Source organism: Artemia sp. Qi Xiang Cuo, chromosome 3 (assembly GCF_049724085.1).
Source record: "Artemia sp. Qi Xiang Cuo chromosome 3, ASM4972408v1, whole genome shotgun sequence".
In the NCBI taxonomy this organism is placed as follows: domain Eukaryota; kingdom Metazoa; phylum Arthropoda; class Branchiopoda; order Anostraca; family Artemiidae; genus Artemia; species Artemia sp. Qi Xiang Cuo.
This window is the reverse complement of record NC_142796.1, coordinates 6,256,676-6,282,420: the sequence shown is the minus strand read 5'-3', so window position 1 is coordinate 6,282,420 and position 25,745 is coordinate 6,256,676. Positions and strand designations below refer to the sequence as shown.

At 35.4% G+C, this 25,745-nt stretch overlaps 1 protein-coding gene across 1 annotated transcript in view; it reads right to left on the bottom strand.

Moving 5' to 3' along the window:
* The window catches only part of Hacl (2-hydroxyacyl-CoA lyase), a 133,885-nt gene that overhangs the window by 59,083 nt on the left and 49,057 nt on the right, over positions 1 to 25,745 (bottom strand). The window contains exons 3-6 of the mRNA XM_089108440.1: positions 15,538 to 15,719; positions 13,684 to 13,860; positions 10,316 to 10,557; positions 7,833 to 8,018 (exon numbers count right to left, since the gene is read on the bottom strand). Of these exons, the coding sequence (XP_088964566.1) occupies positions 7,833 to 8,018; positions 10,316 to 10,557; positions 13,684 to 13,860; positions 15,538 to 15,719 (787 nt within the window). The remainder of the gene's footprint in view (positions 1 to 7,832; positions 8,019 to 10,315; positions 10,558 to 13,683; positions 13,861 to 15,537; positions 15,720 to 25,745) is intronic.

The window sequence follows — 25,745 nt, the reverse complement described above, 5'->3', positions numbered from 1 at the left end:
TCAGTATTTCTCTAGAAAAAAAAGTCTAGTGAAACTGTAGATCTTTTGGTATAAGTCTATAGTACAGTAAATAAAATTATTCATATATCAGTCAACAAAATCAAAAAACAGAATAAATCTGAATTATCAAAATATTAAAATTTTGTAAATTAAAATTAAACTCACAAGTTTTTGTAAACCTCGTGGTAGATACCACAAAGTACCAGCTAAGGTTAATATCAGAGTTACGACAAAGTTCAAACCTGACCCGCGGTTACCCCTGACCGAGAAGAATAAAAAAAAAAGTTACGAGTATTCTAGCAGCCGCACATGCAATCGATTTAAATTTATATTACTGATTGACAGGGAAATATACAGGAATTTATTTCGAGGGACGCAAATTTATTAAAGGGAGGTAATTCCCAAAACAGTTACAATTATGAGAAAAATAGAGAGACAAACTTGAAATTTTGATTATATAATGTCGATAACCAAACACCAACTCAGGTTAATACTTGAGGTACAAGTCCGAACATGACCCTGGGTTACACCTGATCAGGAAGAATTAACAGAGCAAAGTTGCTAGTATTCTGGGAAATAAATTAGCTGCACTTGCAACTAAATTCAATTTATATTACTAATTGACAGGAATATATACATAAATTAGTTTCGAGGGGGGGGGGAATTTATTAAAGGGGTTAATTCCCAAAACAGATACAACTATGAGAAAAATAGAGGGAAAATCTTACAATTTTGATTCTTTATTATTGATGACCAAGTTATTTGTTTCTGTACATATTTGTGCCAAATTCATAATATAGCTGTAGCTGAGCCTTGCCAGCTACACACTGATTGACAACCCTGCATTAAAATGTAAAAAAAAAATAACCAGACGATTAAACATATTCTCATGAATCACACAGCAATGGCAGACAATAGTAATTAACATCTTACATTTCCAGCAAGCGATGTGCCGGATGCTACGGCAATCCCGATGAAAGGTCAGCCAGCCGGTCCTATATTCAAACGGCAACAATCCGTCAGTTTGGGGTGCTTTTTCCACAATAAAGTATTTGATAATAACCCAAACGCTACGACATGGGCATCCTTCACCTTCTAAAACGAGAGTACTATCAAAAATGATCTTGTCGGACCGATTTCACTTCTTTAATTCCAGTCCAAACGATGGTTCAGGTCAAGCCGGTGTAGGACACCTCTTGAATATCAGAGCCAAAATCAGCCTTCTAGAATGGCAAGCCAACAACGTATGAGCAGTGGGCAAATTTAGATTCAATGATAGACGCAAGCAATGGAGAAGATTCATGATATTTGCTCAAATGCAAAATCAAATCATAGTTATTACCCTATTCAAGCATAAACCGTCACACAGAATTATCTGGAGATCAAGAGACAGAAGGACACAATCTCAACTCGACTTTGGAGTCGAGTCATTGGAAAATCTCTATAATGAATATCAGAGCTTGCATTCAAGTCAACGAGGAGCTCTCGTCTTAATTTGATATTGAATTCAGTTTGAGACAAGGCTATATTCTCTCCCCAGAGCTTTTTAACTTTGTAATGGACTGTATTTTGAGGAAAGCCATGCAAGGCTGCGTTGGAATTAACGTAAGCCCAAATTTAAACGTCGCCGACTTGGACTACGTGGACGATGTCTTACTTCTAGGTAGTTCTTCCTGGCAACACAGGACATGCTCCAGAGAATATCTGTAGCGGCTGCTTTCACGGGAATGAAGATCAATACTGAGAAGACAAAAGCGGTAACTAATGACGAGTCTTAACAACTCTAACACTAAACCATTTCCAGATTGATCTAGTCAACAAATTTAAACACATAGGTTCAATCATAGACATTAAATGGGAATGCGGTGATGAAATCAGCGCCCGCATATCAGTAGCCTTCTCAGTCTTTTTACAACTAAATGGTCCGCTCTGAAAAAGGAGGGAGATAAGTATTAAAACTAAAAGCTGAGTGTATGAGTCCCTTGCTCGTCCCGTCCTCCTTTACGGATGTGAAACATATCCAATAAAAATATCCGAAACTCAGGCTCAAAATTCATTCAACCACAGGTGCATAAGGCACACACTTGGACTGAATCTACGCCACCGAATCCCGAACGAAATAATAAGACAACGCTGCGGACAGAAGTTTGACCTGGAAACCATCCTTCACCACCGCAATCTCCCCGTGTTCAGCCATGCCTGTCGCAGGTCTGATAATTCCTTTGTTTCGAAGAAATTCGGTGCAAACTACTACCGAGCTGGAAAAAAAGGCGTGGAAGCCAGTCAAATTCCTGGATGAACATCATCAAATCTGATCAAAGCATTAGTGATTCCGGAAAACATGGTCACCGATGGGACTCCTCCTGGCTTGAAATCATTGTTTCTTTGACCCTTGACCGCACCCAACGGAGTACAACCGTCTGCCAACTCCTAGCGCCAGGAAGAGCTGCAAAGCTTATGTCCTAATTCAAGTTCAAGTACAGAGCATCATTGAGGTAAATAATACAAATCTAGGCAAATTTCAGGGTTATCACAGCGTATTTTTTTTCTGTTTTTTTTTTTTTCTTGTTACGTTTTTTTTTTTTGCTGTTAAGGATAGCAATTGTTTGGTCTACAGGTAAACGAAGTAGGAATTATTATTTTTAAATCCCGTATAAAAAAAAAACTATAGCCTATACATATATATGCATATATATGTATATATATATATATATATATATATATATATATATATATATATATATATATATATATATATATATATATATATATATATATATATATATATATATATATATATATATATATATATATATATATATATATATATACATATATATATATATATATATATATATATATATATATATATATATATATATATATATATATATATATATATATATATATATATATATATATATATATATATATATATATATATATATATATATATATATATATATATATATATATACCCTAATAAAACATGGCGGATAATTAAACAGCTCATAAATCCTCCCCACACAGTCGCCCCGGATCAGATTATTGGTCGAGTAGGTGCAGAATTAAGTGACCCGTCTGATATAGCCGAAGAATTTGTTGACCACTTCGCTACAGTTGGACATAATGTGGCTGAGGGAGTAAGAATAGTGGATGGCGACCGCCCTTTCCAACATTACCTTGGAAATAGCGAAACAGAATTTTCAGTTTACCTGAAACCGGTGACCGAGAGTGAAGTAAAAGAAATAATTTTCGACATGAAAAATAGTGCAGCTGGTAGTGACATTTTGTCTCTACGGATAATTAAATATCTGTGGCCAGCTATATCGCATGTATTAGTTAACCTAATAAATCTTTGTTTTAAACAGGGAGTATTTCCATCTTGTTTCAAGTTGGCACGAATTACACCGGTTCATAAGGGGGTGATCACAGTGAGGTAAGTAACTATCGCCCGATTTCCGTTTTACCGGTCATGTCAAGACTTGTGGAAAAGTGCTTTTCCCGGAGGTTGTACCATTATTTAGAGTGCCATTCAATACTAACATCCACCCAGTTTGGATTCAGAAATGGACGCACGACCGAACAAGCTGTGGCTTATCTCTGTGGTGTTGTGAACACTGCCCTGGACCTTGGTTTTAAAGTGTCTACCATCTTTTTGGACATTATAAAAGCTTTCGACACTGTAGACCATGGTATATTGCTTGAAAAATGTGAATTTTATGGGATTAGAGGGCCTGCTCTTGATTTCCTACGTAGTTTTTTGTCTAATAGGCAGCAGTATGTGCGAATAAATGGATCTACTTCTTCCGTTGTAGATATGAAATGTGGTGTGCCACAAGGGTCCGTTCTTGGCCCCTTGCTATTTTTGATATTTGTAAATGATCTTGTACTGTCCCTGAAGGATGCGAAAACTAAAATGAGCGACATGTTTCACAGTGACAGTGACGTTACAGTACCTCTATTTGCCGATGATACTTCATTGATTTGCATTGCAAAAACAGAACGCCTTTTAGTTGAATTAATGACACAGTGTTTAGATCAAGTGTCTAGCTGGCTAAGAGTTAATAAAATAAAAGTAAACCCATCAAAGAGCAGTTTTGTAATATTTTCGCGTACATCTAATTACTACCCATGGATCCAAGAAGTGAGTTACCTGGAAGGTAAAGTTAAGCGTGATCAGTGTGTTAGATATTTGGGTATTATGCTAGATGAAACACTATCTTTTAGGAAACATGTTGAAAAGGTGTCAGGAATCCTGTGCCGTAATCTGGGAATACTGCGTAAATTGAAACATGTATTACCCCCTTCTGTTCTTCGCACTTTGTATTTTTCTATTATACATCCACATATATTGTATTGCTCATCTATTTGGCTGAGTACGTTTCCATCAATTACTAATCGAGTTCGAGTGATCCAAAATAACGGAATCCGTGTGTTGACTGGTAAATCAAATCTTGTATCCGTTAGAGCTACCTATATTGATGTAAAAGTATTACCTGCTGCAGGCCTTAGAGATTTTTATAGCCTTCAATTTATGTTCAAATATAATAATGAATTATTACCGTCTTGCTTTTCAGGAATGCTAAAAGCTAGATCTTCGATTCATGATCATGAAACTCGCCAAAGGGAAAATTTACATGCCCCGCTCGTGGTGTCTGCCAGGTCGACATTCTCGCCTATTTATAGGGAATTAAAGTTGTGGAATGGGGTTAATAAAGAGTTAAGAGAAATAGGGGATCTGAAGGAATTTAAAAATAAAATAAAAGGAATGTTATATGAGAAATTTTATTTTTAAATTTTTTTTTTTTTTTTTTTTTTTTTTTTTTTTAATGTTTTTTTTTTTTTTATGTACCTGGAGGACAAGTATGGTGATTTTGTGATTGGTGGTAGGAACTGCGTGCGAAGGGGAATGATTTTTTCTTTTATTTTATTTTTTTTAGGCCTAGGTTGTATATTTCTGTTGTGAATATGAAATTTTGATATATGCCTACCCTTAGGACAACCTGACCCCAGGTTCTTGGGTCGGTAGTGAGTAAAATGTATTGTCCTTGTGTGTGTTAATAAATTACTATTACTATTATATATATATATATAATCTATACTTAACATATCTATTAGGAAAATTACTATTTTGATTTATATAAATGACCTTCCGAGGTGTTTACCCCAAGATAGTATCTTAGCAGTAATTTTTGCAGATGATACGGCGATGACAGTAAAAGCTAAAACCCCATCTTTGTTGGTTGAGGAAATAGTGATAGCAATGAAATTTTTGAATAAATGGTTGGCATGTAACTACCTAGCTCCGAATTTTTCTAAAACTGAATTCACGATTTTTGGGCGGTAACAGCGGACAGTAAATAAAATTACCATAGAAGAGTTAATTGTAAATCAAAGTAGGATTTATGGTCCATCTGCAACCTCTTCAGATAATTCAAAATAAGGCAATTACAATTCTGGGTACTTTTGTTCATCGCCCAATGAGGCTTCAAAATCTCTCGGGAACCCAAACTTTATATGTTTTTCTCAATATAATTAATCTCAAACAACTGAAAGACCTGCATACAGCAATGTGGTATTATGATATAATCTTCAACAAATTATTTCCAAAATTTGGGTATAATTGTATCTCATTTCTCCTGCCCACCACGTCCGCTCCAAGAAGTATCGCCTTCCTCCAATTAAATCAGAAAGAGCTAGATTCTCAATCACATACCAGACTCCTCATATTGCAAATAAACTTAATTTAGTAGAAATGTTCCCAAGTTTCAAGAGTCGATTCTCTTTGAAAAAGCATTTAATTTTTTTTATTATTGATATCCTGTATTTGTTATTTCGGCATTTTCTTATATTTGTTTATGGCCGACACTTCAAGCCCTGCTCTCCGTCGACCAGTTTAGAGATTTATTTATCATGTATTTTATCAATAAAAGATCTTTTCTTGTCTTGTCTATCTAATAATATACCAAGTAACTATGTATAGTGTGCCATTATATGCCATATGTGATTTTATACACATATAATTATGTACTTACACTATGTAATTATAAGTACAATTTTTAAAATAAGAAAATAGTAAATTTTTCGGTTAAATTTTTCAAAGGAACCGTCTTTGGGAGGAGGGTTTTGAATCTATTCCGGTGTGAAGATCCTAAGTATACTATACTACATATGAATATACACACTGCTCTATATCCTACAACATATTGAACATTTCTATGATTGCTACAACGGCTTAAAACATTTTTATGCTTGTTAACAAATGAGTATAGGAACTGATATAAGAGGAAGGTTTTTAAAGAAATATATGAAATGATACCCTGTATGGAAGCAGGATTGAAAATTTTCGTAGAATGAATAGGTGATTTTTCAAATAAAAGTATAGAGTGACAGGAAAACTATAAATGAACAAAAATTATCTTGTTTATAAGGGGGGCTACCACGCTGTAAACCCTCCACTCTTTACGCTCAATCTTAACTATTAGTTAACATAGAAGCATTTTGACTAAAAAGTAGCCAGGTTGTAGACCAGTAAGTAGCAAGGTTGAGGTGGCTAGGGCAAGTTGTGCGGATGAAGGATGACAGATTGCCGAAGATTGTTCTTTTCGGCCAACCGTCTAGGGCTAAACAGAAAGCAGGTCGTCCCCGTCTGGGGTGGGAGGACGTCATAAAGAAAGATTTAAATGACAAGGGAACTTCGTGGGCGGGTGTAAAAAGGGAGGCTTTGAATAGATTGGGGTGGAGGAGGAGCGTGCGTAGCTGTGTTGGCCTCAGGCGGCTTGGTGCTGCGGTGAGCTGTTAGCAGTAGTAGTAGTAGTAGACAGGTGGTGCTACTACTGACTAATAGCCAGGCAGTGCTTTTAATGACTAATACTCCTGACTAATACTACTACTGCACCAGGTGGTGCTACTACTGACTAAGACAGGTGGTGCTACTACTGAATAATAGCCAGGTGGTGCTACTACTGACTAATAGCCAGGTGGTGCTACTACTGACTAATAAGTAGCCAGGTGGTGCTACTACTGACTAAGACAGGTGGTGCTACTACTGACAAATAGCCAGGTGGTGCTACTACTGACTAATAGCCAGGTGGTGCTACTACTGGCTAATAGCCAGGTGGTGCTACTACTGACTAATAAGTAGCCAGAAGATGGTTCCAAATGTTACCGAATAGATAAACTCGTATATTTTCAAGGCACCGTAAGAAAAAAGGAAATTTCTATCACATTTCTCTTGCAGGAAAGCAGACGTCTTGAAGTATGCCTATTGTTGAAAGTCAAACTTCGACATAGACAAAGGGATTGAAGGGGCGGTAGTCCTTCTATTGACGCGTGTTACTTCTTATTTATAGTTCGTCCCAACAAAAGGTTTGATTGGTTTCTGTTTTTATTACTTATAGACAAATTGCAACTTAAACAATTCCTAATTATGGATTTTTAATTACTTTTCCCCTTCAATAAAGAAGGAAACAAACTACTACACTTCCCCACCTTTCTATTGGTTAGGAACTTTTGGGATGGCTCTATTAACTGAAGTTTGTCAAAAATTCAAAATTGTTTACTAAAAATTAAATAAAATTGAAAAAAAACTACCCTTCCTGAATAAGGGAATGAACTAATTTTCCCCTTCCTTTCTTGGGATGGCTTCATAAACCAAAGTTCGCTGAAATTTAAGGATTGTCCATTAAAAATTATTTAATGGTTCAATAAGAAATTAAAAATAAAATTCCCTTAAAAAAGAAAAAAAAAATTTTTTCCCTTCCCTTCTAGGGGGTATACCTTTGGGATTGATTTATAAACCCAAGTTTGCAAAGACGTAAAGAGAATACCTGATTGACTTCTCGATTCTGATGCGCCTTTTCCTTTAGCGACGTCCACCATAGACTGCTATCCTTGAAAACGTAACCAGTTTTGACAAGTTCGTCCTCCAACTGTTTAGAAACAGACCTCAAGTCACCGTGCAGGGCCACAGCTGAGGGTAAACTTGAATGAAACTCTTCAGATGATATATCGATCTGTCGGATATAACATTGAATTATCAAATGGGATCATCAATAAATATATACATATCTTTTTAAAGTGAGTTTATCACCAAATATACGGTATTGAATAAAGTATAATATAAATAAAGGCCCACGGACAAGTGTACATAGGAAACATATAAATATATAATACGTCCGTGTTTTTTTATACGGACAAGTAGCAAGCCTATCGCCATGTACTAAATTGTACATTAAAAAACGTTAAAAAAAACATTGCTATCAATAAAAGTTTAAACTGGGTACGGATAAGAATGAAAACGTGGGTGGCCAGAATATAAAAGTTGTCCTGAATAGCAATGAAATATCAAGACCCACCTCGTGTTTTTTTTTTTTACTTTTTCTTTCTTATATTCTTATATTTCTTCTTTACATTTTCTTTCTTCTTGACATTTTTTTATCACTTTTCATCCTAACAATTACACATAAGATTGTGTATATATATTAATAGCTGTTCAAGGACCTTTCAAGGCATTTAAGTTTAAAATTAGACAGTTACTGATTCCATTAAAGCTAACGCTTTCTGAAATGACTACGCCTACATTTCTTCATAGCAGCCAATCATAGAGTAACGGCTGTGTTATTGAATGCTATAAAAGTAATGCTTTCTGAACTGACCACACCAATATTACTTCATAACAGCCAATCATCTCAAGCCACCAAGCAAAGCTACAGCTTAGGCACACTTTAACGGAATTTTTCAGATAAAATATCGATTTTAGGGAAATTCTGGTGCCTGCAAGCAGTAAAGAAAGAAAAAAGGGGAAAAAGTGGAGGCGTCAGTGCTTCCCATGAAAAAGAGCTTTTCCTTGTTGTTCAAGAAAGAGGATTGTATATTTTTCGTTTTTGGCCATAGTCATTCCAATGGTGTACTTTTTATTTTGATTTGATAACATTAAATTATCATATATCAACAATACATATATTGTTTTTAAAAAATCATAAATGTGCTAATAACTTAAAAAAATAATCCTGTGTCAAAAAAACAAAAAGGTGGGGCGGCCGTAACATAAGAACTGCCCTTGAATGGTGATGAAAGGTCAGAACCATTTCATTTCTTTCTTTCTTTTAATTTTCATATTTGTTTCAAGAATTTTTTAAAGAAATCATTACATGTTTGTACATTTTTTGTAAACAAAATTTTTAGTCATATATTATAGCTTTTTCAGAACCTTTCAAGACATTCAGCAATAAGACTAAAAACTACTGATTGCTATAAGTCTAACACTTTCTGAATCGACCACACCAACTTCACTTCAAAACAGCCAATCAGAGTGCAACAGCTGTTTTGGAATAGTTCACAAGTCACCGTTTAAAACAAAAACTGTGGGTACACTCTAATGAAACTCTTCATACGAGACATCGATCTTTGGAATGTATCACTGAACTATCAAACGGAATCAACAGTAAAAACATTTCAAGAATTGAAAAATTTTCGAAATAAAAAATTTCGAAAATGAAAAACATTTTCATCCCCAACTATACAAAAACCAAATTTTCTAACTTTATACTACATTAGGAGTTCGGGGATTAGTATTTATTGAATTCTAAATTAGTAACTGCAAGAATCAAAATTATTTCAGTAAAGAGCGTATCCAGGCGGGTTTCCGGGTCTTATCCCCCTCCTCCTCCCCCCAAATGTTTGTCCAACTCATAAAAAAGTAACAATATAAACTAATTTTTGATGCCTTTTCGTAAAGTTTTTATTTCAAAACGCCTCTCAAGAAAATACCTCCTCCCTCCCCCCGAACAAAAATCCTGGATACACCCTCGATTAACTGTAGCTTAATCTTTCACCTTTCAATACAGAATGGATCAGTATACCAATTAGTAAAATCGGTTACTCCAGAATCGGTTACACCAGAACATAGTCCTCTGTTTATTCAAGAGCATCGTTGAAAGGAGATTCAACTGCATGCACAGTATTGCCAGATGAAGTGCTGAAATAATACAAAATGATTTACGGAGGCGTCACGAAGCATTTGGTAACACACAAACTTAAATGTTCTTTTTTCCATCATTCTCTAAAAGACCTCACCTGAATATTAGAAATAGTTTCTAATGAATCCTAAATTAGAAGTCCTAAGAAGCTAAGCTTTTTTAAGCTCAATATTTCGTTTTTCAGTACAAAATTGGTGAGTACACCAATAGTTGAAATCGGTTTGTAAGCGGAGCTTTACAAATAAAGTAGATTCGATTGCAGGGACAGCATTGTCAACCAGATGGCTGAAATTAAAAACTCTTTTTTTCCACCACTTTCTAATGGTCCTTACCTGAATAACCTTGACATCAGGATTAAATCTTGGAACACGTCCAAAATGAAGCATCCAATTCAGTCTGGCACCAAACAAAACAATGACATCAGCCTTCTGCAGAGCCAGAGATCGCGCAGGTCCAATGCAGCATTTGTGCAAATCACTCACAACCCCCTTACCCATTGGGGTGGGGAGAAATGGTATATTAGTTTGATTTACAATGTTCCGAATTGGGTCTTCAGCTTTTGCATAAGCAGCTCCTATGAAAAAAAAAGGGTCTTAACTACAAATTCAAAACCGCAGGAAAGTGAAGTACAGCTGCTACTCAAGGCACAAAGGCAATCTAAAACATGTCTTAGAACTAAGATTAGGATACTAGAGGCCATTGTAATGACAGCGGTCAAGTATGGCTCTGAAACATGGGTTCTCCAAAAGGTTGACAAAAATATGCAAAAAATTACCAAATAGATAAAAATCACGATTTTTTTTGGTAATTTTCAGAGGAATTGTCTAATAACATTAAAACTCATTCCTTTAAAACTCATCAGATACAAGCTGAGCGAAAAATATGATTCGATCCCACATTCTAGGGCTAAAAAAATAGGGCTAAATTCTAGGGCTAGGTCTAAGATGACAAAAGGCTACTGTGGTTAGATCATGCCTTACGGGCTATAGGTTGTGAAATATCGTGCTTTGGCCCACATAGGGCCAAAAGAAAGCAGGGCGTCCTCAAACTGTTTGGGAACAGGCCATTATTAAACTGTTAAAAGAGGTAAGAATTTTGTGGGACGGAGGGAACATTGAAGCCGGGATCACAATGGGAGGAAGGTGGAGCCTATGCAGCTACATGGCAACCCTGGCAACTTGAAGCTACTATGAGCAGACAGTAATTGTAACAGTAGTAGTGATTACTTTTATAAAGAAGTATTATATTGAACAAAAGAAACGGTACTGCTTCCAGATCATATTATATTATGTTGTTTTTATTTATGTACTTAGATATCTTTTTTTTTCTCACTACCTTGTTTCATCACTAATTTTTCAAATTTATTTTATTTTTTTGGTTTTCTCGATAGATTTTTTTAACAAGTTACTTCAAAGTCTCAAATATGTATAGCCTACTTTTTTCAATACTTTCATATATAAGAGTAAATTTGAATTTTCTTTTAGATACAACATATTACAGATTCTTTGTATTTATGTCAGTATAAATGATATGTATAAACTGGTTTTATTCTTAAAGGAAGGGTTGAAAATCCCCCCAAAAAATTCATTTTAACCTTAAACTGTTTCGAGAAAGGAGCTTTTGAGCCGATCATGGGAGAGAGTGGGAAGAATCCTCCCGAGAGCATGGGTAGAATTATTGCTCTAATTTCTTACAGAAACATTTGCCGGGTACAACCAAGTATGTATTACTTCCCTTTTGTGGAAATCAAAACACTTAACAGCAGAAAAGAAATGCTAACAAATAAAATAAACTTGAACTTACAATGATCTTGGTATGAAACATGCATACTTTGAAAACTTGAGAGAACTTTGAAAACTTGAGACACAGTGTTGGGGAGGAGGAGCAGGCACCGTTGTGTTGGCTTTAGACGGCTTAATGCTAGGATGAGTTCTCAGCAGTAGTAATAATTATGTCATTTTCGACAGATAATATCATGTTGTACTGTAATTGATGTACGCAAAGTGGTACTTTCCTACTTTTTGTTTTGAATATTTGTTAACAAAAATAAGGTTTTATTACTTAACGTAAATAGATTTGAAGTCCAACGGAGGTTGGACTATAGTGGCCTATATATTATTAGGATATATAGTGCAGAAACGATTTTTCTGCATATAATAATAAATAATAATAATATATAATATATATTAATAATAATAATATACAATAATAACGACAACAAAAAAACGAAACAAATAAACACGTTTCGTGATCGACCATTTTAAAAGAAAACACTAAATTTTACATTAATATAATTTGACATTAATATAATAATAATAAATATAATAATAATATATAATAATAATATTATAATAATATTATAGTGCAAAAACGCTTAGGTGGTTTGTGATAAAGCATTTTTAAATATCCTTTCCCCTACCCCCAAGTCAAAATTAAAGGTCCGTTTAGAATCTTTTTAGTAGCCTTAATAAATCACAAGGCTTATTACTCACAGAACAAACCTTGACTTAGTAGACTAGTTTAACGATCCTTATGATTTACCGATCTAAAATGCTACACCACTTTAGAAGCACTACGGCACCTTAAAGAACTAGGCTCATAGCACAATTTGAGGGGTATTGGGCTTAGGTAGTTTCTGAGACCACACTGGCTAATCATGACAAACTGACAAAACTTGTCAGTTTGACATAATCATGACGTAATCAAACATGACGTCATCATGACGTAATCATATCAAAACATGACGTAATCATAACAATCATGACAAAACTAAAGAATCGTAAAGAAAAGAGAACGAGGATAATAGCAGCAAGTGAGAATAGAACAGAACTATACAAATATTTCGGTCGAGACCTCCCCACGACCGTCCTCAGTGCAGAATAAACTAATGAAAAATACAGATAAAAGTCCACAGGATAATATAAAGAACCAAACCTTAAAATAAACACTGAAACCAAAATAGGACCCTTTCCAAGCAACGATGAAAAGGTAGCTGAATAAAAAAAATACAATACTGAATGATATTAATCCACAATTTCATCTTATGTAAAGCGTTCTTAAAGGCTAATCGTTTACCAGGTAGTTTATTATCGGAGATTCTATTACGTTGCGAAATATAATTTTGTGGATGGATATAAAAAAGATCAGAATTAATAAGTTCATTATAAAGTGGGGCTTAGATGAGTTTCTCCCGTGTATCTATTGAGGGCGACATTTAGGTGAATTTGCTTATTTTATTTCAACTGCCTCCCTGAAAACTTGCATGAAACCTTTAACAGTGTTTATTTTAAAGTTTGGTTTTTTATATTCTCCTGTGGACTTGTATCTGTATTTTTTATTAGTTATTCTGCACTGAGGACGGTCGTGCGGAGCTTTCAACCAAAATATTTGCATAGTTGTCTTCTATTTTCACTGACTGTTATTATCCTCATTCTCTCTTCTTTACGATTTTTTAGCTTTGTCATTGGAGTTTAGGCCCCACAAAAAGCTTTAAATGATTCAAAGAAATCTTTGAATACGTTCATTCACCATATTAGGATCTTCCTACGCTTAAACACGAATTCCATATTTAGTAAAGGGTTAGCTTTTAATGCACATATTATTAAAATAACATGAGGCTAGGACCCCAAGGCCCCATCCCTGCGTATGTGACAGACTAGAGACATCGCGTTGCATCACTGTAGGGAGGATATTCTATTACCTTTTCCAATTATAAAAAGGGGTTTTTCTGCAGCCAAAATCAGTTTGACAGTTTTTGCCACTTGACATGGGCTCGCCATTGTTGATGGTGGTTCTGGAATAGATGGGATCCAGTCAATATCTTCTTCAGAGACCGTGGCGTTCAAAAGGTCCCCCGGAAAGTCTAAATAAACAGCTCCTGTGAAAAAATATTAAAATTTAAACAAAAAAATCACAAAAACAAAGGATTAACAAAACAGATTCGTATACTAAAATTTCACAGATTTTTTTTGTTTGACAAATTCGTAATCAAGGAATTCCATTTTAATTTTCTCCTATAATTTAAAAGGTCCCCTGAAAAGTCGTAATCAACAAAAAATTCACAAAAGCAAAGGATTAGCTTGGCAGATTCGTAGACTAAAATTTCATAGAACCCTTTTCTTTTTCTTTTTTTTCTGCTTAATCGGAATTCGATCATTTTTTTGCCTAAATTAAAGCATCAACGAATCACTCTAATCACTTTTGACTGTAAAAAAGGCCAGTAGAAGCTCTGATTACCAATCAAATGAGTCCCCACTGTGGTTTATACGACCATCCTTTCTATAAAAAACTTTATATCCCCACAGGGCATAAATTACAACCCATCTGAGGGTTGTGGGGGGGAAGGGGGAGGTCATTCTCAAAGTCATAATTTCCGGACCTTTAAACTACAGTGAACAAAATGGTTATCTCAAAATTTTGATTTGCCCACCCATTTTCCCATTGCAGTTGCCCCTAGCAGACATTTATGGATTTGGTTTACTGTATTTCATCGGATTAACGACATTTCTTGACTACTAAGGGCCTTGCGTCGGCCCTCCAGTTTGTTTCCATAGCCGTGTTCATTCTCTGGGTCCTGGATTGAATTTAGATTTATTGGGTGAGATTTCAGTGCTTTAAAATTAATTTGTCAAAAGAATTTGATTATTAGAAAAACGCGTAACCAAAGCCCAAAGTTTAAAAAAAGAAAACGAAAGAAAAAAAAAGAAAAGCAGCTATAGAAGAAGACAAGCTTAAAACGAAAAGAAATCAGAATGAATGAATAAAGAAAACCTCTAACAAAGAGAAATTAGAGTCCCAATTAGCAATTACTTAGGCAATACTCGTATGTTTAATTTTGAGTAAATCATAAGCTTGGGTTAAGGAGTTGTGATACCTTAACATAATTTTACCATCCCCAACGTCGGCTGACCGCCACAAAGACTAGGGGTCTACTAGAAAATTCTCGCTTGAGACTCGCTATCATCGAGAGTTGTCGAGTATTTGTGGCTTGACTGTGAAATTTGAATGAGAAGACGGAGATATTTACACTCCTTTTCTCGGCAAGCTTGTCAATCAAAGCGGGAGACGCCATGAAGAAATCCCAATGAGGCCACATGATAATTCCTTAAAGCTGATTTTCAAAAAATGCACCTTTAAGAAATGCTATAGCAAATCAAATTGTTTAGCACCATGTTTTTAGTTTTTTTGTCACTGATACCCATTTTTTCTTCTTTTTTTCTATTTGGCACCCACTACCACCAAAAACTGCATAGTTACTTTTCTACTTTCACCTAATTTTTTAAGCTATATATGTATATATATATATATATGTATATATATATATATATATATATATATATATATATATATATATATATATATATATATATATATATATATATATATATATATATATATATATATATATATATATATATATGAGGATGTCGTTTTCACTATCTTTGGTGCTCTAGAATATCTGCACTATGATGAAAATAGTCCACGTTTCTTATTTTTATCCAGTATCAACTGTTATGACACATTGGCAATTCCACAAATTTAAAAGAACAATTACCTGGCCTTCCATAAGTAGACAACTTGACTGCATCAGCAACAAATCTTGGTATAGAGGATACATTTGGTGGTCTTGCAGACATCTTACAGTGGAGCCTACTAGATTCAACTTGAAAGCATTCCTGAAATGCTCCCAATCGCTCTTGGGCCTGATCAGAGGAGCCACCAATGACAATAACCGGCCTAAAACCAGATACACCATACTATTATTATAATCGGATAGGCCATACTATTTACACTTCAGTCTATTTCAGTCTAACTGAACAGAATTCAGTGTCAACGACCTAGACTTGACTTGATAATGAGCAAAGTGTCTGCCATGTGCTTTTTTTTCGACCACTTCGCATGGATGAATGGTCAGAGAAACTTAGGAGGGGGTCCAACGCTTTAGAAATCGAAAGTTGTAATACCCTTTTTAAGAATCGAAAATAAACGTTAAAAAAAGGGGTTTCTAGAAGAAGTTTTTCAATAAAATTAAAGAGCTATAGTAGTATCTAAAACAGTCAGAAATAAAGTCATATGATAATTATAACTTAAAACAAACTGAAACTACAATGTTTGAATAAATGAAACTGAACGAATAAAAATTAAAATAAATAATCCAGTCAAACTTAAAATGAGTAGATATTACAAAAAAAATAATAGTCAGGCTAGCTTCCTCTTTAAGCCCCTAAAGACTAGAGTGTCTGTAGTGCATAACTGAAAAAAAGTATTTAAACAGTTTAACCTTTATCATTGTAGCACTGAAAAATCAAAAACTACCCTAGCTTATACTTTTTTAAAAATGAAATTGAGAGTCACGAATGTAATTGTTCTAAGAAAGTTTTTGGTAAAATTCTAGTTTAGCTACTTTTGTCTAACACGATAAGGGGTTAGGTAAGGGAAATGAAACTTTCAGGGATGGGTGTAAAGGCTAAAGTATGTCTAAAGGCTAAAGATATTTTGAAGTACCTACCTCCATTCCTCCTCCCTCTAGAGGGTCCTGAAATATGCCTACACCTCCACTCCTTCTCCCTCCAGAGGGTCCTGAAATTTGCCTACATGACACTATTGACCTATTGAAATTTTGACAAAACAGCATTTTGCCTTAATTTTCAGTTATCAGTTTCTTTTTTTTTGGCTTTAGTTCTGAAATGCAATTCCTGTTATTTGAGTAGAATTTCAAGCCATATCATTTTTTTTAAAATTTAGGAAATGTACTTGCATATCTTTAAAACCTTATAAATTGGGACTGAGTAAAGTCGTGAAGCTGAAAACAATTTTGTTGTACTTCATTTGAGCAGAAGATCCATTTTGCTAGGCTTCACTTTTATAACATACAGATTTTTAAAGGTCATCAAAGGTCAGGACCCTCTAGAGGGAGAAAGAGTGAAGGTAGTTACTTCATAATACCTTCCCGGGACATACTTTAGCCTGTAGACCCATCCCTGAAAGTTTCATTTTCCTAGTCTAACCCCTTTAAAAGATAGCCAAAAGTAGCTAAAGTAGAATTTTACCATTTTTTTTTTCTTACCTGTAGCCCTAATCAACTTAGATTCGCAAGAAGCATCTACAGATATCAAATGCACCACAGATGGCCCATGAAGAATTTTTTTTTATATTGTGATTAATATTAATATTGTGATTAATATTAATATTAATGTGATTAATATTAATATTAATATTTTTTCATGTTGTGACTAATATTGTAACTGCATGGAGACCAGGCTTCGCTCGGTGAAACGAAAGACACTTCTTTCTTTTTTATCTCTTTTGCAAAACAACTTTCATTTTATTTTATTTGACAGAAGTTTTACAAATTTACACCAACAAATGATTTTACACTATCGACAATCAAATTGAACTGTGATGTACTTTTTAGAATATTTAGCCCATACACTCATCTTCTGCAAAATTTAATATAACTATTCAAGTATTTGTGACGTTACTGATATGAAAAATGTTTTTCAAACAGTTCGTGGTAACGAACTGTAAGTAAGGAGCGACCCAGCTCAATGGTAACCGAAACTCTAAAAAACGGAATTTTGATACCAATAGATACATCAAAAGAATCAGATTTTAATTCTGATTTCAAATATATAAGTTTCACCAAGTTTAATTTTACCCATCAAAAGTTACGCGCCAGAGAAAGTTTGGCTGATTTTCGAGAAAAGGGTGAAAGACCCCCTAAAAGTTATAGAAACTTAATGAAAATCACACCATCATATTCAGTGTATCAGAGAACCCTACTGTAGAGGTTTCAAGCTCCAATCTACAAAAATGTGGAACTTTGCATTTTTTGCCAGAAGAAAGATCACGGGTGCGTGTTTATTCGTTTGTTTTTTTGTTTTTTTTTCCAGGGGTGATCGTATTGACCCAGTGGTCCTAGAATATTGTAGGAGGGCTCATTCGAACGAAATTAAAAGCTCTAGTGCCCATTTTTAAGTGACCAAAAAATTTGTGGGCAACTAGGCCCCCTCCCACGCTCATTTTTTTCCCAAAGTCACCCGATCAAAATTTTGAGATAGCCATTTTGTTCAGCATGGTCGAAAATATGCTAAATATGTCTTTTAGGATGACTTAATCCCCCGAAGTCCCCAGGGGAGGGCTAAAAGTTATGAACTTTACCCAATGTTAACATATAGTATTGGTTATTGGGAAGTATACAGAAATTTTCAGGAGGTTTTTTTCTGGTAGTGGGAGGGAAGGGTGGGTCGGGGGTTATGTTGGAGGATCTGTCCATGAAGGAAGTTTTCATGGGGGAAGGGAAATTGCCATGAAGGGGGCGCCGGACTTGCCGGCATTATTTATTGGTTATTGGGAAGTATACAGACATTTTCGGGAAGGATTTTTTTTTTGGAGGATGGGGCTGGAGGAGGGGGTTACTCGGCAGAATCTTGCTGTGGGAGTAGTTTCTTTGGCGTAGGGACATTTCTATGAGGGGGGCGCCGGATTTCCAAGCATCATTTAAAAAACGATCAGAAATTAAATTTAAAAAAAAACAAGTTTTTTTCAACTGAAAATAAGAAGCAACATTAGAACTTAAAACAAACAGAAATTATAACGTATATGAGGGGGGTCTCCCCCAAGTCAATACCTCGCTCTTTACGCTACAGTTTTTTTTAGTGCTTTCAAAAGAGCTATCTATTCTAACTAAACGGCCTTTGTGATTCAGGGGTTTGTGAATTAAATTTTTTTTTAACTTTTAACTTAAAGAGTGAGGTATTGACTAAGGGAAGAACCCCCTCATATACGTAATAACATATACGTAATAAAAAAACAATAAAAAAACAAGCGATACGGCTCAATAGTGATCGAAACTTTTAAAAACTTTTAAAAATTTTGATGTCAATAAATATATCAAAAGAATGTGTTTATAATGCTGATTCTAAATATATAAATTTTATTAAGTTTAGTATTACTCATCAAAGGCTACGAGCCTGAGAAAATTTACCCGATTTTTTAAAGAGGGGGGAAACATCCCCTACAAGTGAAAGAATTTTAATGAAAATCACACCGTCAGATTCAGCGTATCAGAAATCCTATTACATAGGTTTCAAGCTCATATCTGCAAAAATCTGCAACTTTGTATTTTTTGCTTGAAGAAAAATATACGAATATAGAAGTTAGTTACGTAAGTTAATTTGTAAATTACGTCATAACCAAATTTAGAGACATCCATTTAGCAAAAGAAAAGTAACATTTTTATGCAAATTTTGTTTACTTATTCAATGACGGTGAGCCAAAATAAAAGTTGCATTAACTAAAAAACGATCAGAAATTAAATAAAAAAAACAAGTTTTTTAAACTGAAAGTAAGGAGCGACATTAAAACTTAAAACGAACAGAAATTATTCCGTATATCAAAGGGGCTGTCCCCTCCTCAACGCCTCGCTCTTTACGCTAAAGTTTTTTATTGTTTAACAAAAATAGAGTTTTTAGAAAGTAAAAATTTAGCGTAAAGAGCGATGCGTTGAGGAGGGGACAGCCCCTTTCATATACGGAATAATTTCTGTTCGTTTTAAGTTTTAATGTCGCTCCTTACTTTCAGTTTAAAAAACTTGTTTTTTTTTATTTAATCCAAAATTAAGACCATAAACGAATTCTCCCAGAATCATGACCTATCTATGTTGTTTATTCACGCTGGAAAATGGTACAAGGTCTATGCCAAATTTTCAGAAAAACTGTAGTGCCGTTGTCAAGACAAAATTTATACATAAATAATAAATCGCGCACGCGCAATGGCAAATGTTTCCGAAGAAAAACCAAGTAGCAACTGAAACTATGGCTCTGATCTATATGCCCATAGTTTAATTACGCACTATGAAATGTGTGTCCTGTTTGGAAAAAGATTTTGCTACTGGTACATACTTATACTGTGACTGACAGCCAATGAGAAACCACTCTTTCACGGGTATTCACGCTAACATCGCTTGGTTCAACCTCGGAACAGATGGTCTCTATTTTGACATTGATGGTTCAAATTTTAGACAAATGGCCAAAATAGCGATACTGTGTTTGCAGAATTGAGACTGGCGAACCATGTTCGCCACCTGGTCAAAAAAAATTCTATGAGGTCAAGTCGGGTAAACATAAAGGTTGAGGTATGATAACTGTTTGGTACTGACTAGAAAAATTACAGATCATGAGCGCTACTCAGGCACCCATACTTTTGGTTATAACGAGACTTTAAGATTAAGTTTCAGACCTTTAGAAAAAATTTCCAAGAAGTCAAGTCTAATGAATATGGTGGTTAATTCACGAAAACTGTTTTTTTCTGCTATGAAACCACGGATCCTAAGCGATTCTCATGCAACGGTTATTTTGCTCCGAATTTGTCACTTCTGGAACAAACTTGGCTGCCACATGTTTCTTGCCCAAAATATCCAAAAAACGCTTTCAAGACCCAACTGATATGCCTTTATCCTCAAAAAATTCCTGTAATAGCGATTCGACGGTTCTTCATAACGATTTTATTCATTGCCTGCATTTTTTTACGGGTTGTTAATGTGCTTGGGTGTCCAGGGCGAACGTCACAAGTAACTTCTTCATGAACTTCTGTAAAGAGCTAGTATTATTTGTAAAACCCTTTTCTAGCTGAAGTAGATTCGCCAAATGCTACAGTCAACGTTCCAATTTGTCAACGTCAAACGTTCCAGCTGCTAGTTCTATGTTTAACACAAAATGTAACACGGTTTCTTTTATCTATTCTTGTAGAGAACGTTCGCCTTAAAATATGTCAAATCTGTTATTTGTCGAAGTCAAACAACAAAAGGGAAATAGGAAGACTATGTGAACCTTTCATCTTTCTTACACAGTGGTTTAATTAAGGTTTTCCTAAAATCACTAGGTGCTTCCCCTTTTCAAAAATCATATTCATAATCTTCACCAACTTATTTCTAACCTCAGAACCGCCATATTTAAGAAAATCATTTACGACACTATCAGCACCTGGAGCCTTATTATTTTTCAATCCTCTTAGTACTGTCGCTAATTCTTCCTCACAAACCAAATATTCCTTCGCATCCAAAATATCACAAACTTTTTCATTTTCCTCTATATCATTTCCTGCAACTCTATCTCGGCTTGGCATATTCTAAAAATGTTCTGCCCATCTCTCTTTCACTAATTATGGCCCCATTCCTGGCTTTAACTGGGACAAGTCCAGATTGACTACTCCCTCTCAATTTATTAACATGCCAGTACAATATTTTACTATTATGCCATGTAGGTGCACCTTCTAGATCTTTGGCAATTTTATCCAAAAAGCTAATTTAACTCTTTTTATCCAAAATTTAGCTTTAAAAAAAAGCTAAATCAAAGTGAAAAATTTTATCAAAGTGGGCAATCCCCAAGCCGCAACATCCTTCCCCAGCCACGGTGCCCAGGGTAGCTGCCCAGGTTGCCTCCCCCCTTTGAAGGGTTCTGAATAGTAACTAGGGCCAGTAGTAATAAAAACCCTAAAATAATAATTTTGTTAATAATTAATGCGCTAAATGAACATATTTTATTTTTTTTCCGATCCCAACTATCATGTCAACTAAAGTTCTTGGCAAAACTGGAAATTTTCAGAGGGACAGAGATGTATGTTAAGCTGTTGGAGAGAAGAGAGCGGAAGGGAAGAAAGTGAATATCTTTAGATCTACCCGAAATTCTAAACTGGGACTTGATGCTAAAATATTGGACTGGAAGATTGACAGTTCAGGTCAGGTCGGTAAAAAGGACGCAATTTTTTCAAAAACTAAAAATATGGCTGGTAGTTTCCAGACTGATGCGTTCGAAAAACTAGACAAAGAGATTACCTCAATTGCCGAAATGCTATCTATGTTTTATAGATCCCCAGAAGTTAAGAAAAGATTCAGATTACGGAAGGAAATAATGGATTCTCTACGGCAGACAAGCTCACTTACAGATAAATTGAAAAGATACCAAAGCCAAGTTAGAAAAGGTGATTTAGATGAAATTTTATCCAGCTTTTATTTTCAAATGACCAAATTGAGTTCAACTATAGACAAATTGGAAAAAGAAATGGGAAAAATGCAGCAAGATAAAAACACAGAACTGAGCCAAGATAAAATTGATGTGAATGAAAACATGTTTTGCGATTTACGCATGGATGTAATGACCACCAATGGCTGTATTGACCCAAATTTAAAGGATAATTTCCAGAAAACACCTTTACATTATGCTGATGAAGAAACTAGACTAAATATTTGTCAGCAATTAGTTTCAAACGGGGCAACTATAAATGCAGTAGATTCTAAACGCATGGCTGTATTCATCATCAATGGCTGTATTAACCCAAGCTTGAAGGATAATTCCCAGAAAACAGATTTACATTATGCTTCTGAAGAAAGTAGACTAGATATTTGTCAGTAGGAAGGGCATAATATCTCCCATGCGACACCCCTGCTGCCATCTAAAATTTGGTCTAACGCCGACAGGCTATAATTTATTCAAGGATTATCGATCCACGAAGGGGAGAGAATTTCTGAGAAATTGATTGCGTAATCGCTGGGGGAATTTTCTTGATTCGATAACGGGAAAAAGGAAGTACATGCCTCCTTCGAAGCCATTCAGAGAGTCGGTTATATCTCCTTCTAATCCAATCAGAGGGTTGGTTGCATATTAGCGGGAGAGGATTGCAGAGAATATAAGGAAAGGATTTTTGCTATAGTTTTTTTATTAGCCTGTGAATAGAATTCAAAGGAGTGAGAAGAACAGTTTGACTATACTCATTTGGATATATTTGTGCTGATGATGAGTGGAATGTTTATACTATTAGAAGTTGATAGTGGAGTTGGTAGCAATAATACAAGAGCACCAAATGTTGCGGTAGAAATCACGAGACGATTACGACTTTATCTGGAAAGGGATGAAGGACATGCAAGATATGTGATATCCTTGATCAAATTTAAATTTCACTTCAAAAGTTGATATAGCACAAGTGAATGGACTTCAATGTGCTTTAAGTGCATTAGTGAAACATATCGAAGACAATAAACTGCATCGCTAATTGTACATGCTTAGTATTATTGTTGTTGTAATTATTCAATAAGATTGTTTCGAAATCACAAAAGATCCCTGTCTTTTTGTCAGGTTATAATGCTATGGCTAACGATTCATGACCAGTCTAGACTCAACGATCAAAGTGAAAGGATTGAAAAATGAATAGATTTGAGAGAGAGAGAAATAGTTTAATACTAGTGTTTATAGAAAAACATTTTATTTTAGGTGACGATTTTCTCGAGTTATCTCTTCAACGCAGGATATTCTCTCGGGGAACACTTGACAATATAATGAAAACTGATTCTCCCCCATTGGACTATTGTATGAAGCTTTGTCGATGTGACTCAAATGCTTATACTCAATTTATTGATGTATTAATTGGAACAAAGCAGATCCATATCGTGGATACACTTTTGAAAACATTGCCAATGGATTCAGTGTAGGTAGCCCACAGCACTTTGCAAGAGGTAAATTCAAAAAGCTACTCGTGTCCCATTCCTTAGCCCTCAGTTTATCCAGTAGAAGGGACGACCAGTTTTATTTTAGCTGTGAGCGAGTTAAGTGATATTAGAAACCAAAAAGAAAAAATGTTCTATACATGTCCATTGTGTAAGTAAAGTCTTGGCAGATTGCGTATGTGTGAGACTTTTACAATCATAGAAGACTAGATTGAAAAGTGTGAATCAGGTAATCCTTGTCCATTAAATGATTGCTAAGTTGCACAAAATAAAGAATTCAGCTCTAGTTTGGAAGAGGTGCTTAACTCTCATTCAGTAGGACACATGTGTTCCACTTGTCACTGTGATGAATGAGATCGGTGAGAGAATACATATATTGCAATGATCGGAAAGAACCCCTAGGTGGAGGGGGGGGCAATACATTCTTCCTTATTGTCCTTAAAAGAAGATAAAAAAAGTTAGTATTTGCTAAGAGGGCAAGGGAGGTTGGCTATTCAAGACCAACGCTGCCTGCGCAAGCTACATCCTCAAAGCAAACCCCTGACCATCAAACTGTCGCTCAGCCTGATTTCGCTGTCAGAAAGTTAAAGAGATTGGACGGCTGCACACGTGATGGCAAGCCCCGTGCTCCAACCCCTCAAGCCCGTGACATCGCTATGTGGACATCCAGTCCACGATCCTATTGCACTGGCGCTTTTTACAAATGCCAAAGCGAGCTTTGACGGAATTTCGCTATTGATAAAGGATGAATCGGTGAAGGTGCGTGAACTCATGGTAATATGACATTGATTGGTTATTGTATGAGGAAAAAGTAGTTTAATATTATTTCCACTGACTCTCAGTTTTTCCACTACCAATGCAACAGAGATCATAACCTGTTGTCTGTGTACCAGGGCTAGTGCTATGGCAAGAGTGAGAGTCACATCGGAATTGACCGTAAGTTCTTTTCTTAACATGAAACTGGATGGTGCGAGGGTCAGTTTTATATCTACTCAAACATTGGGCGGCAATCATTGGGGTACAGTAAATATTATATGATTTGTATAACTTGGGTGTCATCAGCATGAATTGCATATAGCTTGTATAATTTGATAGATTGTTGCTTGTGCTCTCCAACGTACCATTGATGTAGACGCTAATTTAACGAATTAGATTGCGTATTATATAATTTTCATAGGATATTCCAAAAGCCCGAATTGGCATTGTATCATTAGATTTCTGGACTTTCATTCGTAAATCTATAAATGTCGAAGACATGTCCATAAAGTACTCTTCATTGGAATAAATTTGACAGTGAACATTATCAGGGATGGGCTGTTGTGGATAAAATTGTTCATAGTATCCATGCTTGACACTCACATCAACATTTTCAGCATTGAATAGATTCAATGAGGTGGTGATTGAAGGTAAAGAATCCTTATGCGGTATGTAGGACATCTTAGGAAAAGAAATCTAGTTTCGATCTAACAATTCTCTTCCTGGGGCTTCTTCTTCTTCTACTCTTTACAGTACGTGTCGGCTTTTTCCTTCTTTTCTTTGACAGGAGTGATGTCTTTCGTTTCCGACCTGAGTAGAGACTGATGAGTGATGCATTGTTTCTCGACCTTTTTAAACCTTTACCGTTTGGTTTTAATCTCTTGCCAAGGGTTAGCTTACTGGACCTAAGCTTTTTCGTAGCACTTTTTTTAAATTCTTGGCCAGAGCCCCAATCGTATAGTGTGGAGGATGCAAAATCTGTTGCAGCCGGTGTAAGATATTTTCTAGCCAGAGGTAGTGAAGAACGAAACAATTTAGCAAACCAACTGCCAAGACCATAGCCAGACATTGTAGTACGCCTTTTGTAATAGTCCATTCCTTTGTCCTGTTGTCTTGGGCCAAGAGTATTAACATAGCAGTCAATATCAGGACAAGTGAATACCACTTTTCTATTAGACATCTTGTTGTTGAATAATAGGACGAAAATGGCATGTAATCACAGCCAAACCTTTTGAAATTGCTATGGGATCACCTAATTCAGTTCTTAGTGTTAACTGACAGAGTTCCAAATAGGAAGTGTTTACTGGAATATACTGAAGATGCTTTATATTGTAGTGGTGAACATGTTCTTGATTGGTTTTTCGTTCAAGAACCCGTAGGAGGGGAACATTTGAATTACCAACCCGAGATGTTTCCACAAATGAAGCGTAGAGAAATATACAAGTGTCCGTGGAGAAGGCAGGCGGGTAGTCAGCAAAAATGTAATTAGTGTTTCCGGCACTTTTACC